The sequence below is a fragment of the Clytia hemisphaerica genome, unplaced genomic scaffold (assembly GCF_902728285.1).
Source record: "Clytia hemisphaerica strain Z4C2 unplaced genomic scaffold, Clytia hemisphaerica genome assembly, whole genome shotgun sequence".
NCBI lineage: Eukaryota > Metazoa > Cnidaria > Hydrozoa > Leptothecata > Clytiidae > Clytia > Clytia hemisphaerica.
The window spans coordinates 493,036-506,236 of record NW_027103529.1 but is presented as its reverse complement, the minus strand read 5'-3'; the positions used below and the strand labels follow the sequence as shown (position 1 = coordinate 506,236).

At 35.5% G+C, this 13,201-nt stretch overlaps 1 protein-coding gene across 1 annotated transcript in view; it reads right to left on the bottom strand.

The window, feature by feature from the left end:
- LOC136799665 (myotubularin-related protein 13-like) overlaps nucleotides 1–12,907 on the bottom strand; it is a 29,326-nt gene extending 16,419 nt beyond the window's left edge. The window contains exons 1-13 of the mRNA XM_067056380.1: nucleotides 12,731–12,907; nucleotides 9,791–9,879; nucleotides 9,221–9,514; nucleotides 8,185–8,404; nucleotides 7,733–7,865; nucleotides 7,008–7,116; nucleotides 6,639–6,752; nucleotides 5,262–5,336; nucleotides 4,506–4,619; nucleotides 4,262–4,312; nucleotides 3,722–3,892; nucleotides 2,959–3,258; nucleotides 1,830–2,588 (exon numbers count right to left, since the gene is read on the bottom strand). Of these exons, the coding sequence (XP_066912481.1) occupies nucleotides 1,830–2,588; nucleotides 2,959–3,258; nucleotides 3,722–3,892; nucleotides 4,262–4,312; nucleotides 4,506–4,619; nucleotides 5,262–5,336; nucleotides 6,639–6,752; nucleotides 7,008–7,116; nucleotides 7,733–7,865; nucleotides 8,185–8,404; nucleotides 9,221–9,514; nucleotides 9,791–9,879; nucleotides 12,731–12,791 (2,490 nt within the window). The 5' untranslated portion in view covers nucleotides 12,792–12,907. The remainder of the gene's footprint in view (nucleotides 1–1,829; nucleotides 2,589–2,958; nucleotides 3,259–3,721; nucleotides 3,893–4,261; nucleotides 4,313–4,505; nucleotides 4,620–5,261; nucleotides 5,337–6,638; nucleotides 6,753–7,007; nucleotides 7,117–7,732; nucleotides 7,866–8,184; nucleotides 8,405–9,220; nucleotides 9,515–9,790; nucleotides 9,880–12,730) is intronic.
- Nucleotides 12,908–13,201: the final 294 nt, after the last annotated feature.

The window sequence follows — 13,201 nt, the reverse complement described above, 5'->3', positions numbered from 1 at the left end:
TAAAGGGACATTAAAGTAGTAAAATGTAAACATTGCGCAAACCACGTGTCATTAAAGAGAACAATTAAAATCACGTGTCCAAAACAAACTTGTAAAGCAATTGAACAATCAAAATTAGCCATATTCGGTTTGATTTTTTATTTTGACATGTGACATTTGTTTTGATTTTGTATCCGCTGCATACAGTTTGTTTACAAATTTCGCAAGTACTGTTATGTCCCTTTAAAGAAATATAATGGAATCTCTTTAAGTCAAACCTCTAAAAGTCGAATGCTCTCTAATTCGAATAAGTTTTATGGTGCCTATATAGTGTTAACAATGCCTTAAATGCCTTACTCCATAACTCGGAAGTTCCTTAACTCGAACAAATTTGTGTTTCCCTCGCGTGTTCGAATTAGAGAAGAGAAAACTGGGTTCGGGGGCTGGTCAGATTTTTAGAGATTAAATAGATCTTTCCCCGTCGAAACAAATTTTCATCTGGACTCATTTATTTCCATACATAGGAAAAGTTCGATCAATCAAGTACAACAGGTACAAGAGTTAGTGTTATGGGTTTACCTCATTGAGTTTCAAGCCGAAGGCTAGAGGTCAATCTCCTTGGTAGGATTTGAAGCCAACAAATCCTACCAAAGTTGCGCGGCCTTGAGCGACCCGCCTGGTTTTTATACAAATGACAGATTGGAACTAAAATTTACCGCTTTATTTTGAAAAATACCGGGTGACCCACGAAAAAGTTCGGACGGTTTTTGTTGTCTAGGGTCTGAAATAAAGGTAATATAAAGTCAATCTTTTTTTTTTTAAGATGGAGGATGCTCTAACTTAAACTTTGAGCTATTACTTTTTAAATTTGGTTCAGCGGTTCTTCATTTATGAGCTTTTAAAGTTAAAATTTAATTATCGGAAAGTGCAAAAACACGTCAAAACTGAGGTATCAAATTTTAAATGTTTTCTTTATCTTTAACATTGTGTTTTTCGAGTGTGCTGATGTTTTACGACCTCGTTAATTAGTGTTGTAGGTAATTAAAGTTTGTAAAATAATAAATTAACAACGAAGTAGATTTATATAAATTTATTGTAGATATTTTTATCAAAAATATTTTGCAAATAGGCATAATTTGCCTTCTTTATGAAAATGTCGTGTCTTATGAAAGAACAGAGAGTGTGGGTTTGCCTGGAATATGCTAGAAAGTGTATGGTGGTATGCTAGAAAGTGTATGGTGGTGGTTCTTTTCTGAACGAATAACTTGTTAATAAATTTTGTGAAAGTAAAGAATCTTAAAAAAGTTTTAAAATTGAATAAAAATATCTAACATGCTCTTTTCTAACGATTTAACGACCTTGCTTGATTAATTGATAATAAAACAATATTTGATACCTCTTTTTTGACGGAATTTCACTCTTTCCGAAAAGTGAATTTTGACTTTAAAAGCTCATAAGTAGGGAACTTGTGGGTCAAATTAGAAAATTAATAGCTCAAACTTTAAGTTAGAATATCTACTTTCTACATATTAAAATTTCAAGCACTTTGAGACATTTGTTCGGCCTCGAGACGCCGAAAACTGTCCGAACTTTTTCGTGGGTCACCCGGTATATCACTCGAAAACAAAGGATTTGCTAGATTCAATCCGTCATCAAAAATACGGCGCATATTTTAAGGCTTCAATTTTTCTTGCCTGAGAAAGGTTAGAGATTGACCTCTAGCCTTCGGCTTGAAACTCAATGGTTTACCTCCAAGTAAACTGAAGATTTTAGGTTTTCTCATAATAACTTTTCTTACTCCCGTTAGTTGGTTTATATGAGATGGACGAAAATGGTAATTGTAATCTTACGAGGTCAGCTGCAAGTTTCATTGCACTCGGCATATCTCTAATTGCGTTCTTCTTAACAGACTGTGGTACATCACCCAATTGTATGGAACCACTACTCTTGGTGGTACCAGCTCTGGATCTTGGTATTGAGGAAGACGGTGAAATCAACATACTACTTCGATGATGGCTCGGTGATGAATCAACTCTTCCTAAAGCTGCTGTAGTCCTTTCAGCTAATAATTTCACAGATTCATTCTCAGAGAGAGACCTCTTAACGCAACTGGGTGACGGTTTCGCACTAGGGATTTTCTCTTCCGTGTCTTTGGGTTGGTGTACACTACCATTGTCTACGTTATCAACCGTTAAAGTGTCCCTCCTTTCTGAACTCTCTTCTGTCAACTCATTCAATCGCTCGTTACTTTTGATGTCTTTAGCGTAGAGTTCAATCAAGCGTCTTTGAGCTTCATTATAAAAGGCCTCTTCCCAGAATTGCGAGTTACTCCATATCGAATGATCCTGTACTGATGTGTATGCGAATTGAATAACACTGGGTCCTAATTTCCGGTGGAAAGCAGCCACTAAGGGTACGATACGAGCTGCCACATTCGTACTATTAACAGTATTATCGTCTTGTAAAGCTGAATTGATTAAATAAACTAACAAGTTGTATTGGTCATGTTCTAAGAGTGAGTTATCGTTTCTGACACGTATTTCAAGCTCATTGCAGAGCGCAAGTTGGGCACCTTTACTTGTTAACGCGCGTTTAACTGATGGTATTGCCTGAAAAGGAGAGAGATTTGATAAAATATTAAACTTTTCTGAAACCATGTTCACACGTAACGGTTCCGTTTCCGTTTGAAACAAAATGAAGCCATCCTATTGGTTAGAAGTGACGTGAAACTTGAATTTAACCTATAAAATGGTTCATTTCGTTTCGGAGCGTAACGGAACCGTAGCGTATGAACTATAACACGGTCTTAAAAATAACCAAATGAAATAAGAGTTCAAATAGTTTTTGTTCCGATACCAAGATAATGTCTCGCTATCTTTTTGTATGGGATTGTAATTCATTCAGAAACGAAAACTTGAAAAACGATGTGCATGGACTGATATTTTCTATCACGTAGTCTAAATAATACTTTCTACATACCTTCCTTGCTTCCGAAATTTTGTTGTCATAAATGTATTGTATACAGTCTTTAATGACTTCGAGTCGACGTTGATTAATGAAATGTGTTGTAGGTTTATCGTAAGAGCTCATCGGTACTTGGGTTGGCTCCTCTACTGGAGCTTGAAATGCTTTCGCTTGTTGTGTTGAATTTTCGTTTTTGGTGATGTACGAGTTAATTTTAGTTTCACTGAGCAGTGGGAATCCTTTCATGGGTTTCATAAGTAATTCGGGTGAGATGTTTGGGATTTTGTTTTCATCTGGTGATTCTAATGATACCTCCTATACAATGCAAAAGTAAAATGAATAAAGCGATTCCACCGTAGAACTTAAAATTCGAAATTAAAGAACAGGAACAACACTGGCATTCCGATCTACTACAATTCGAATGTCCAAGTATAGTCCAGGGTCGTAGTTTTATAATTCGTGCTCTTTATAGAAAAGCTAAGCACTAATCATGGATAAACTATTGCTTTTAGTAAGTGAATACAACTGGATTTTTAGCCCAGTCAAAGATTTAAGAGAGGAAAATTATGAATTTAATTAGAAATGGGCTCTTCCATAAAATGTCCGTACATAATGGGGGGAGGATATAGTGGGTAATTTTGATTGTTCAGGGGGTCAACTAATGCTTGCCCAGGGGGGGGGGCGCTAGACCTGCTGTCTGGGGGTCAAAAGTCACAATATCCGGGGGAGGGGGGGATTTCCAAAAAATGTTATATCCTCCATCCCAAAGTAACTTTACATTAGTCATCAGCTCGTCTACAATTGAGATAAGTTCACTGAGTAATTGTTGTATTGATTTCTCTTCCTTTTCTTTGGAAGGCAGGAACTCCACCACCAACCGATCGAACATGTCAATCACACGGTAAGGTGGACCACGTGTTTGCAACATGGTAGAAAAACTGTCCAAGACCTGTGAAAGATGGAAAATTCCTTTCTTGTAACTTTCTGGATTATAGGTCATTCATTCATTTTAACAGAATGGAAATTTCGACTGGGTCGAATTATTACTACCTTTAAAAGGGGTACTGATTTTTGTAAGAGCTGATTTTAAGGGTTATAGTTAAGTTGTGCACCGGTAAAATCAGTTCTAAGAAATACAATATTGAAAGTTTGTCAAAAAATCAGCGAAAATGAAAGTCAACCAAAAAAAACCGCAAAAAAACACCAACAATGTCCTCAAACCACGAAAAAAATCAAGCCCATTAAAAAAAACAAGAAATCAGAATGTCAAGTCTTGAAATGTATAATGATAATCTAAATCAAATGAAGTGAAACTTACTTTACTGATGAAGTCATCTCCCAAGAAACCTCTCTTTTCCATAAAAGCCAACTGAAAAAAATTCAAATTCGTTATCTGATTCAACATATTATGTGAGAGCCAGAGTTTTAAAATGGAAAATTATCACCGAGAACTAGTTTGGGTGCCGCTTAAGGATTTTGAGATTAAAATATTGTGACTATAAATGATTTCTATAGATAACGGCTCCCTAGTCCTTTTTTTAAGATAGAAAAAAATTTGAAACCTTATTGAAGGAAATAATTGGTTCAGGGTGTACACGTATCAACGTTAAACACGCTCGATATCCAGCCGTAATTTCTGCAAAGAACTTGATGAACACTGCTCTCAATTGTTTATCCTGTGAAGAAAAAAAAGATAGTGAAAATAATTCTGATAATATGATATTGAATTTAAATTAAATTGAATTATGACACTAAACAATAAACTTATTCAAATGTATAGAAGTTCGATACAATAACATAGATTGAAAAAAAATCTCCAACAACATCATGGCAAAAATCTCTCCAATGCATGGCATTACAGTCCGAGGCATGGTGGGAAAGTTTTTCTCAGGTGGCCAAGCAGAATTTGGTGCCCTTTATAGAGATTTTTTGTTTTTGGCGCCCTCTTTAGAGATTTTTTGTTTTTGGTCCCCTCTCTATACATTTAATTTGCTTACGAATACAAACTGAGCACTGAACTAAAATAATTTGGTCCAAAGTATGATTTGAAATTCATTTGATAACAGAAAAACTAAATCATAAACACAAAGAAGAGTGTGCGAGCGAAGCGAGTAAGCAAAATTTTGAAGTTTTAAGGTGATAAGGGGCGCTATTTTTGGTTTTTTAATTGCCGTTTTTCGATAGGGGCGTCTGAAAAATGCCCCTTTGACGCCCCTTCTCAAAAGGGCTCCGCTGGTAGGGTCACCTGGCCCCCTGCCACCACGCCACTGGTCCGAATGAACTAACTACCAGCTAATGATCATTAAGTAGTAAAATACCTGTAAAACTAATGAAGGTGCTGGATCAGACACTGGTAAAAGAATATCCAAAGTGTACAAAGAGGGTGTTAAAATCTAGAAGAAAAAAAAAAGAATATTGATTGACTTTTCAGAGATCAGTAAATCTGTGGATCAGAGGGACAGAGAGGGGAGAGAATAGACCTTTTCATAAATTACGTCACAAACATCACTTGCCTCGTTTTGAAATTTGCCATGGTGATTAACTAAACTCCCAGCAGATTTTATTAAAACTACTTTCTATTCATAAAAAAAATCTTTTTTTCTCAAGTGACAAAACCATGGTAATTTTTTGAATACGAGGCAAGTGATGTTTGTGACGTAATTTATGAAAAGGCCTATAGTTCTTTATTCTTTATTCTGAATTTATCTTAGAAGCCATTCTTTCTAGACACTGGAAAAGAAAAGTAGGGCTTGGAAAATTTTTTTCTGAAAATGAAATACTTTTTGGGTAGCCTCAATATCAGATATTAATGATATTCCTGACGTATTGTTTTCTACGCAAAAACACCAGTTTTTGTCAGTAGTGGCAGATCGAGGCTAGAGAAGAATAGTTAAAATCCACAACTACATACTGACAAAAACTGTGTGAAATCAAGTGCGTATTACTTATAGGTAATGAATCAAAGGATCAAAATTATTGACAAAAACGACTGACAACGCGAGAGCTGACATCAGTGCTGGAGGCTTTTGGGTTCGTGGACAACGAGCACTTTTTGATGTAAAGGTATTCAACGCCTATGCTCTGAGATACACAGCCCAAAGTCTCAAAGCGCTTTTGCGTCAAACGAACGGGAAAAAAGGGAAACTACAACGAACGAATTATCAAAGTTGATCATGGATCATTCACTCCGTTGATATTTTCCATGAATGGTGGAATGGGTGTAGAGGCTGAGCACTTCTTTGGATAAGACTGATTATCACGCGTCTCAAACCAAAAATTGGATTAGAACAAAAATTTCGTTTGCTTTAACGAGATCAGTCGTAACATGTATTCGCGGTACACGAACACTAAAACCAAACCTTAGGTTTGATGAAATTGATTTTTTAAATAACAATATTTTGAAATCTTAGCTTTTCATAGATTTTAGTACTTAATTTTTTCAACGTATTTTCCATTGCTTTTACTTATGCTTTTGAGTTAGGCATGACCCGCTAGGTTGTGCTATTTCGACAGTATTTCGATTCAGTTTTCAGTTTTGTTTGTGTCGTGATTTCAATTTTTTTAGTTCACTTTGAATTCTATTTCCTAGCTATACGTATTTTAAGCAATTTATAAATTCTGTTAGGATTTGAAGAAAAGAACAGTTCTGACGTCAGATACTTAAAAGTATTGCATGAATAGTTTAAGTTACATACCATTTTCAATGTTTTCAGTATTTGCGTGTAATACGGTTCAGGTATAACTGACAAGTTGATTGAGTCAGGAACAGTAACATAGCCTTCATCGATATTGACGTGTACAACATCAAACTATAAAATAGTATTGCAATAAATATTAGAAATTACTACGTTGAAGTGTTTTATTATTTTTTGAAAGCAAGTTAAAACGGTTGTTTATAACGACAGAAAACGAAGAGATGAAAATATAAAAGGTTTCGAGAGCTTAAAATCCTAAAATGAAAGAGATTATGGTGACTACTACTATATAGCAAGATCACATGTTATTAGGCATGACCGACTAAAAACGCTAAACTAAACAATAACAATAATCAATATTGCTATTACCAATTCAGGAAGGTATTCTCCATAAGATGTGTGTACACCCATTAAAAATGGTGTAGGGGCTGATACAAAGTCCAAAAGTGCTGCTGGCAGCACAGGAATGAAAACATGACTATAAAACAAAATCAAAATCATAAATAAGGTTAAGTCCAAAATGGCTTATCATAAAATCACCAACTTAATACTTAAATGGGATCAATTTTGGCGGGGATTAAATTTTGCGGATTTTGCGGATTTGGGTGTCATCTGCAAAAGTAAGTCCCAACGGAAATTTGGAAAGGCCAAATATTTAAAATATTTTTAAACAAATCTCAAAAAATGTCAAATAAATACTTTTTGAATGTTTATTGGCATCAAAGAGGTGCTCATAGTGCATATTTCCGAAATACATGTAAAAGTAAAAAGCACAAAATTGTAAAATATTGTCACCTAATAGTGCCATCCTCGAAATTAAGTCACCGTGAAATTTCGCGGAGCAGCTCAACCGCAAAATTAATCCCTGCGAAATTTAATCCCCGCGAAAATTAATCCAATTAAAATAGAAAATGAAGCTCGAGACATGAAAAATATGTACACCCAGACAAGGGAATATGAAAATTGAAGAAGTTAAAAAACTAGGTTAATACAGTAGCATAAAAAGGTACACTAAATGTTCTGTATTGTTGAGGTTTTTCTTGAAAATCACATTTAACAAAATTTGTGATCAATAATACTAAACAAACACCTACTTGAAAGTTTGTGGATATAACAATGAGATCAGTGCTTCTGCTGCCATGATCAAATGACTGTAACTGCTTGACAGTAATACGATCTTGCATTCTGTAACTAAAGCTGTAAAGACTTGCAGCATAGAGTGAATACCTGTTAACAGAAAAATAAATCAAATTGTAGAACTTTAGAAACAGATAACAATTCTCGTGTATATGTCATATCCGAGTTTGTCTCAGGACCTAGATTAATTGTTTACTTTACATAAAGAAAGCTTCACAGTGAGTATTTGAATAAACTATAGCTAAAATCGATAATTTTTTTATGTTTCCACCATTTTTTGTATCCAAGTTTCGCATACTGAAGGATCATTTATGTCTGGATACAATGCATCTGATCTATTTAGTTGAAAACTGGTTCATTGTCTTTCTTCGTTTAGATTTAAATAGACACTAAATCAAATAATGGATACCTAGTTGATGAAAAATGATTGCAATCGAGTCTTGAGTTGCTGGGAGATTAGCTGTCAGCTGTGGATGAATGACTTGATTATCTGAGCCCCCTATTGAGAATGTCAACTTTGGCCCTCCAGGAGGTGGTACATGAACGAAACCAATCATACAGCCTATCATCTTCTCCAGTAGTTCAGTTTGATTGTTCAAGTATGCGTTGAATATTGTGATCAAACAGTTCTGAAGGAAATATACGATAGTGTTACATTGGAAAACAATATCAATAAGAGCAACCAAGAGTAATACTCATATCAATTTCATTGGATTAAAAATATTTTTCTACTCCTAATCTATTTTTTAATCTACAAGAAAGTCATAGGGTATGCTGCATTACCCTTGAACTTTTTCACTTCTTATTAAATCTTGGCTATTTTCATTTGTATTTTTGCTTTGATGGCAATATAAGTATCATTATTATGAGCTCTCATACAAGATTCACTTGAGAACAAGTCGATTCTAAAACATGTACAAAAAAAAAAAATAACAGCTGGGTTGTTCAACAAATTATCATAAGCTTACTTTTAGACTAGTAAACTAGTCGTTGAAAACAGACCCATATACAAAAAATCAAGCTCTAAATAAAAAGAATCAAAGGGATGAAGTTGCGTCTCTTTTCTGAATTTCAACGACTAGAAGCTACGCTGTTTAATTTTACAACTTTTTTTAGGTTTTTGAGAATCCATCCAACTTTTTTGACTGAATTTCATAGTAACATTGAACATGGGAACATATAAATAAATGAACATTTCTAAAAACGCAATATTTAAACAGAAAGAAAAATAAATGCAATCCCGCACGGGTCAGACTGTCTGTATGGTCTGTATGTCTCTCCTTACGATTTTAGGTGAAGAAAAAAAGGCGTCGGAAGTAGCTTCTAGTCGGTTATTTTCCTTTCCTCTCACGCGCGCTGAATATTTAATCAGTGTTTACATTATTTGATTGAAAGTTTTATTATAAGGTTAAGTAATAACCGACTAGTCTACTAGTCTAGCTTACTTTTAATGTTTGATAGTAGCGGTTCCTTGAAACAACACAAAGACATCGCGGTACATAATAAAATTCTTCAACTGCGTATTCACTTGCTGTAATAGCTTCCTTGACATCTTCAAGATTTGCATTTTCATTCAGTTCAATATTCAAGACATGAGAATCCCTCTTTTGTGAAACTTGTTCAAAATAACACAGACATGCCAAATAACTTCTTTTCCCTGATACATCAGTCAAAATGGTGACTTGAAAAGTTGGCTCTTTAGGTTTCGAGGATACCTGCCATCCTGTTGGCTGGCAGAACTAAATGAAAAAATAAAAAATCAATGGCTTCTTCAGATATTATTAAGTTATCTAAGAAAAATCTCAATGAGTGTAAATTGCTAAAAATAGACTTATGATAATCATCTTCTTTACAAGTTTATTCATAATTCGTACTTACATGACTTCGGAGAGAAATGAGTGAGATCAATAATACCATTGAACCATTTTGAAATACGTTGAAATAGCGCAAACGAAGCAAGTATTTCTTTGAAATTTGACTTATCCATTTAGATGAATATTATTTTCACTACTTACCACTTCCAAACCTTGAGGACTTGGTGCATCTTTCCAATCTTGGTCAGGAAACTTTTGAACAACTGTGCCTTTCAGTTCCTTCCCATTGGCTTAAATTGAAAACATAAATTTATGATCACTATCTCATAGCTGTCAACTTTTCTTAGACAAAATGCCAATTTTTTCAACAATGAAATGAGAATCAGCAGAATTCTGTTGACCTTAGACTGTGATCACAAATAACTTGTGTTTGCAATTCGCAACAGTACAGTTTTGAATTAGCTTTGCTAAAAAACTTTCTTTCATTGGACATGCCTTTTCTTCATCGCGTCATTACAATTTTTGTTTTGATTAATATTATTATCAATTATTATCATTATTATCAATACGGATATATGTGAAAAACAAACTCAATGTGGGTGTAACTAGACAAAAACTCAAATATGACGAGGGCAAAGTCATCTGGCACCAAGATGCAGAAATTTCCAACCAATTCCAGTGACAGTGCTTTGATTTGTTAGGCCTTGTTTATACACTAATAAAGTAAACTAGCCGGTACCCGGCGTCGCATGCTGGTTTAGCTGTTTGCTGAACGCATTTAAAGTCCTTTGAGATGTTGGGAAGGTGGCTTAAACAAGATAAAATCAAAATTAAAGGGAAGAATTCTCTTCAAAGTTTGACTCTATCCCTCCCGGGTGACGTATCTTTTAAACATATTTTGAAAAAGATTTTTGTGGCAAAAATGATCAGAAAACAAAAAGGGCGTCATTCCCATATTACACAATACCGGCGACCAGCGACGTCCGAGACGGCTCTGCAATTAGCTTTTTTTTCTCGCTTCGCTCGCGTTATATTTGCCATAGTTCTTGATGTTTAGGAAAACTTTGATGTCAAGATAAGCGGAGTGAAATAATAGACATGACACGCGATTCGTCGAAAAAACGCAGCCCGGGGGAGGGAGTACTTAGGCAAGAGAAGGGTATGGGTATGTGCCGGCCTTAAGGGTGCCTTTTTTGAAACATGGCAGTTTGAAAAATCGGAAAATCAAACTTCAGTCCCACTAAGAATTGGAAAAATAGGAAAATTTCAACTTTTTGCCCCCAGAAAGATAGAAATTTGGTCAAACGGCGCGAATATCGTTAAACAAATTTGTGGAGCAAGAACAAAATAAAAGTCATCTTTTGGAAGAACAAAAACGTTGCGTGCAAAAACGAAAGTAGCACAGACAGAAAGAAAGAAAGACGACAAAACGACATACAGACTACCACTATTAATATATAGATAAAGTAATAAATTCCGCACATGTAAATGGGTCATTGTTTGAGGTTTGGCAACATTTCCGAAAAATAGCCTATCTGGCAGTGTGTGGATCTAGGTGGGTTTCATCTTCACAAACAGTGATCTTTAGAGTAATGTTTAAAAATTGGGAAACCAAAAGTTTATTTTTGTAATAAGTGAAGTACTGTTTTTTTAAACGGCCCCATTTTTGGAGTCAATAAGGCCCATATATGTTGTTGTAAAAAAAGTTGTCAATAAAAGCTACAGTATATTGCCCCAAAAACGTACGTCTTCATTAAAATGAGGATTTTGACCTGTAGATTTATCAGAAGTAGACGATTATTTTTTATTTTGAAAGAATGATGTTCTTAAAAATGAGCATGTTTTTGATGGTTTGAGACAGCTTCAAAATAACATATTTGAGTGTGAAGGAAATATTTCAACACCAAAATTAGATAAAAATTGCATATAACTCACTCTAAAAATTGACCCATGGAAAAAAAGTTTCATCTATTATGCAGTTCTTCAAAATGAAGAAAAATATTTCAAACCCGGTTCATAATTGCGTGGGGTATTCAGCGCTATTACATCACTTTTGTTTTCGACCCCTTGCATTTGCCCAGGGGATGTCAATCGAAAATTTCGATTGTCGAACCAATCAAACAGTTAGTCACACTAGGAAATCTAGCTTTCAGAAAAAACAACATCAGTCATCTACAGGATGTATTTGAACAACAAGGATGAGAGTTACCTGAATCAAGTTCGCAAGACAATTAACTAAAACTTGAAAGTTTGAAACAAAATAAAACGTGCAGCAGCCAAAATCAACCAACCAAAATTTGTCATTCAATTCCCGAGACAGCGCTTCGATTTTTAAGGCCTTATTTATACACTAAAGTAAAAATAATTCCGCACATGTAAATGGGTCATTGTTTGAGGTCCGGCAAAATTTCCGGGAAACAGCCTATCCGGTGGTGCGCGGATCTAGGTGGGTTCCGCCTCCCCCGTAGATCTTTTTCTTGGGAAGTTGATCTTCAAATTAGTTTTGAAGGTTGGCTTGGCTCATATTTTTTCATCTATGGCTCAAATTTTAGGCAATTTCTCATAGTTTTTGAAAATGTTAATTTCATTAAAAAGCGCCGGGTTATTTTTTCATGAATCCCTTTAGAAGTTTTGCGGCGCATTTTTTTCCTTGAGAGTCAAGTAAACGATATAGCGCTTTCGCAGCATTAATCTTTGATACGCATTTTGGCGGGAAGCTAGTGTGACTAACTGTCAAATATAATCAAAACCAATCGAAGTGATTGACCGAATCGATCGAAGCCAATCGAAGTGATCGATCGAAACAATCGAAGTCAATCGAAGTGATTGATTGAGCAATCGAAACCAATCGAAGTGATTGATCGAATAGATCGAATCCAATCGAAGACAATCGAAGATTTACATCTTTTTCCCATTTTGATTGAATTCGATTGTTCGATCAATCACTTCGATTGAGTTCGATTGATTCGAACAATCACTTCGATTTACTTCGATTGAATTTGATCTATTCGATTCCAAATCGAATTCGATTGAGTTCGATTGACATCCCCTGGATTTGCCACCAATCGCAAGTGAAAAATACCCCGTTCATTTGCCAGGATGATGGGCCTGACTGACATCAACACATCTGAAAAATCTTACCAAGTTCAGAAGTGTCCTCAACACCAACAATAAAAAAATAATCAGCCAATCTGGACATCATGTAACTTTCTTCTTCTCATGGTTCAAAAAGTCGATCTTAAGCGTGACATTTCAATATTTAAGAGCTTTGAACTTGACCTTCTTGACTTTTCCTGTTCTCTGCAACTCCCCCTTCTCGGGATACCATTTTGAAGAATTATTTTGATTTTATTTGGGCATGCGCTGTGCGCAAGGTGAAATCGAAAGTGAAACGATCCAAAAGTGGAGGCGAAAATGGGTGTGGTTGACGTGGTGGTAATGATCGGGGCCCGGGGGTGGGGGGGGGGGTGTACCGCCGCCCTTAAGGGATCGGGGGCATGATCAGGAGGAGGGGTGCTGGGAAAAATGGGTTTTGGGAATGGGAATAGCAATTGACTCTTTGGAAAGGGTCCACAAAAATCCACTCCCTCAAAGGGTCATAAAATCTAGTAA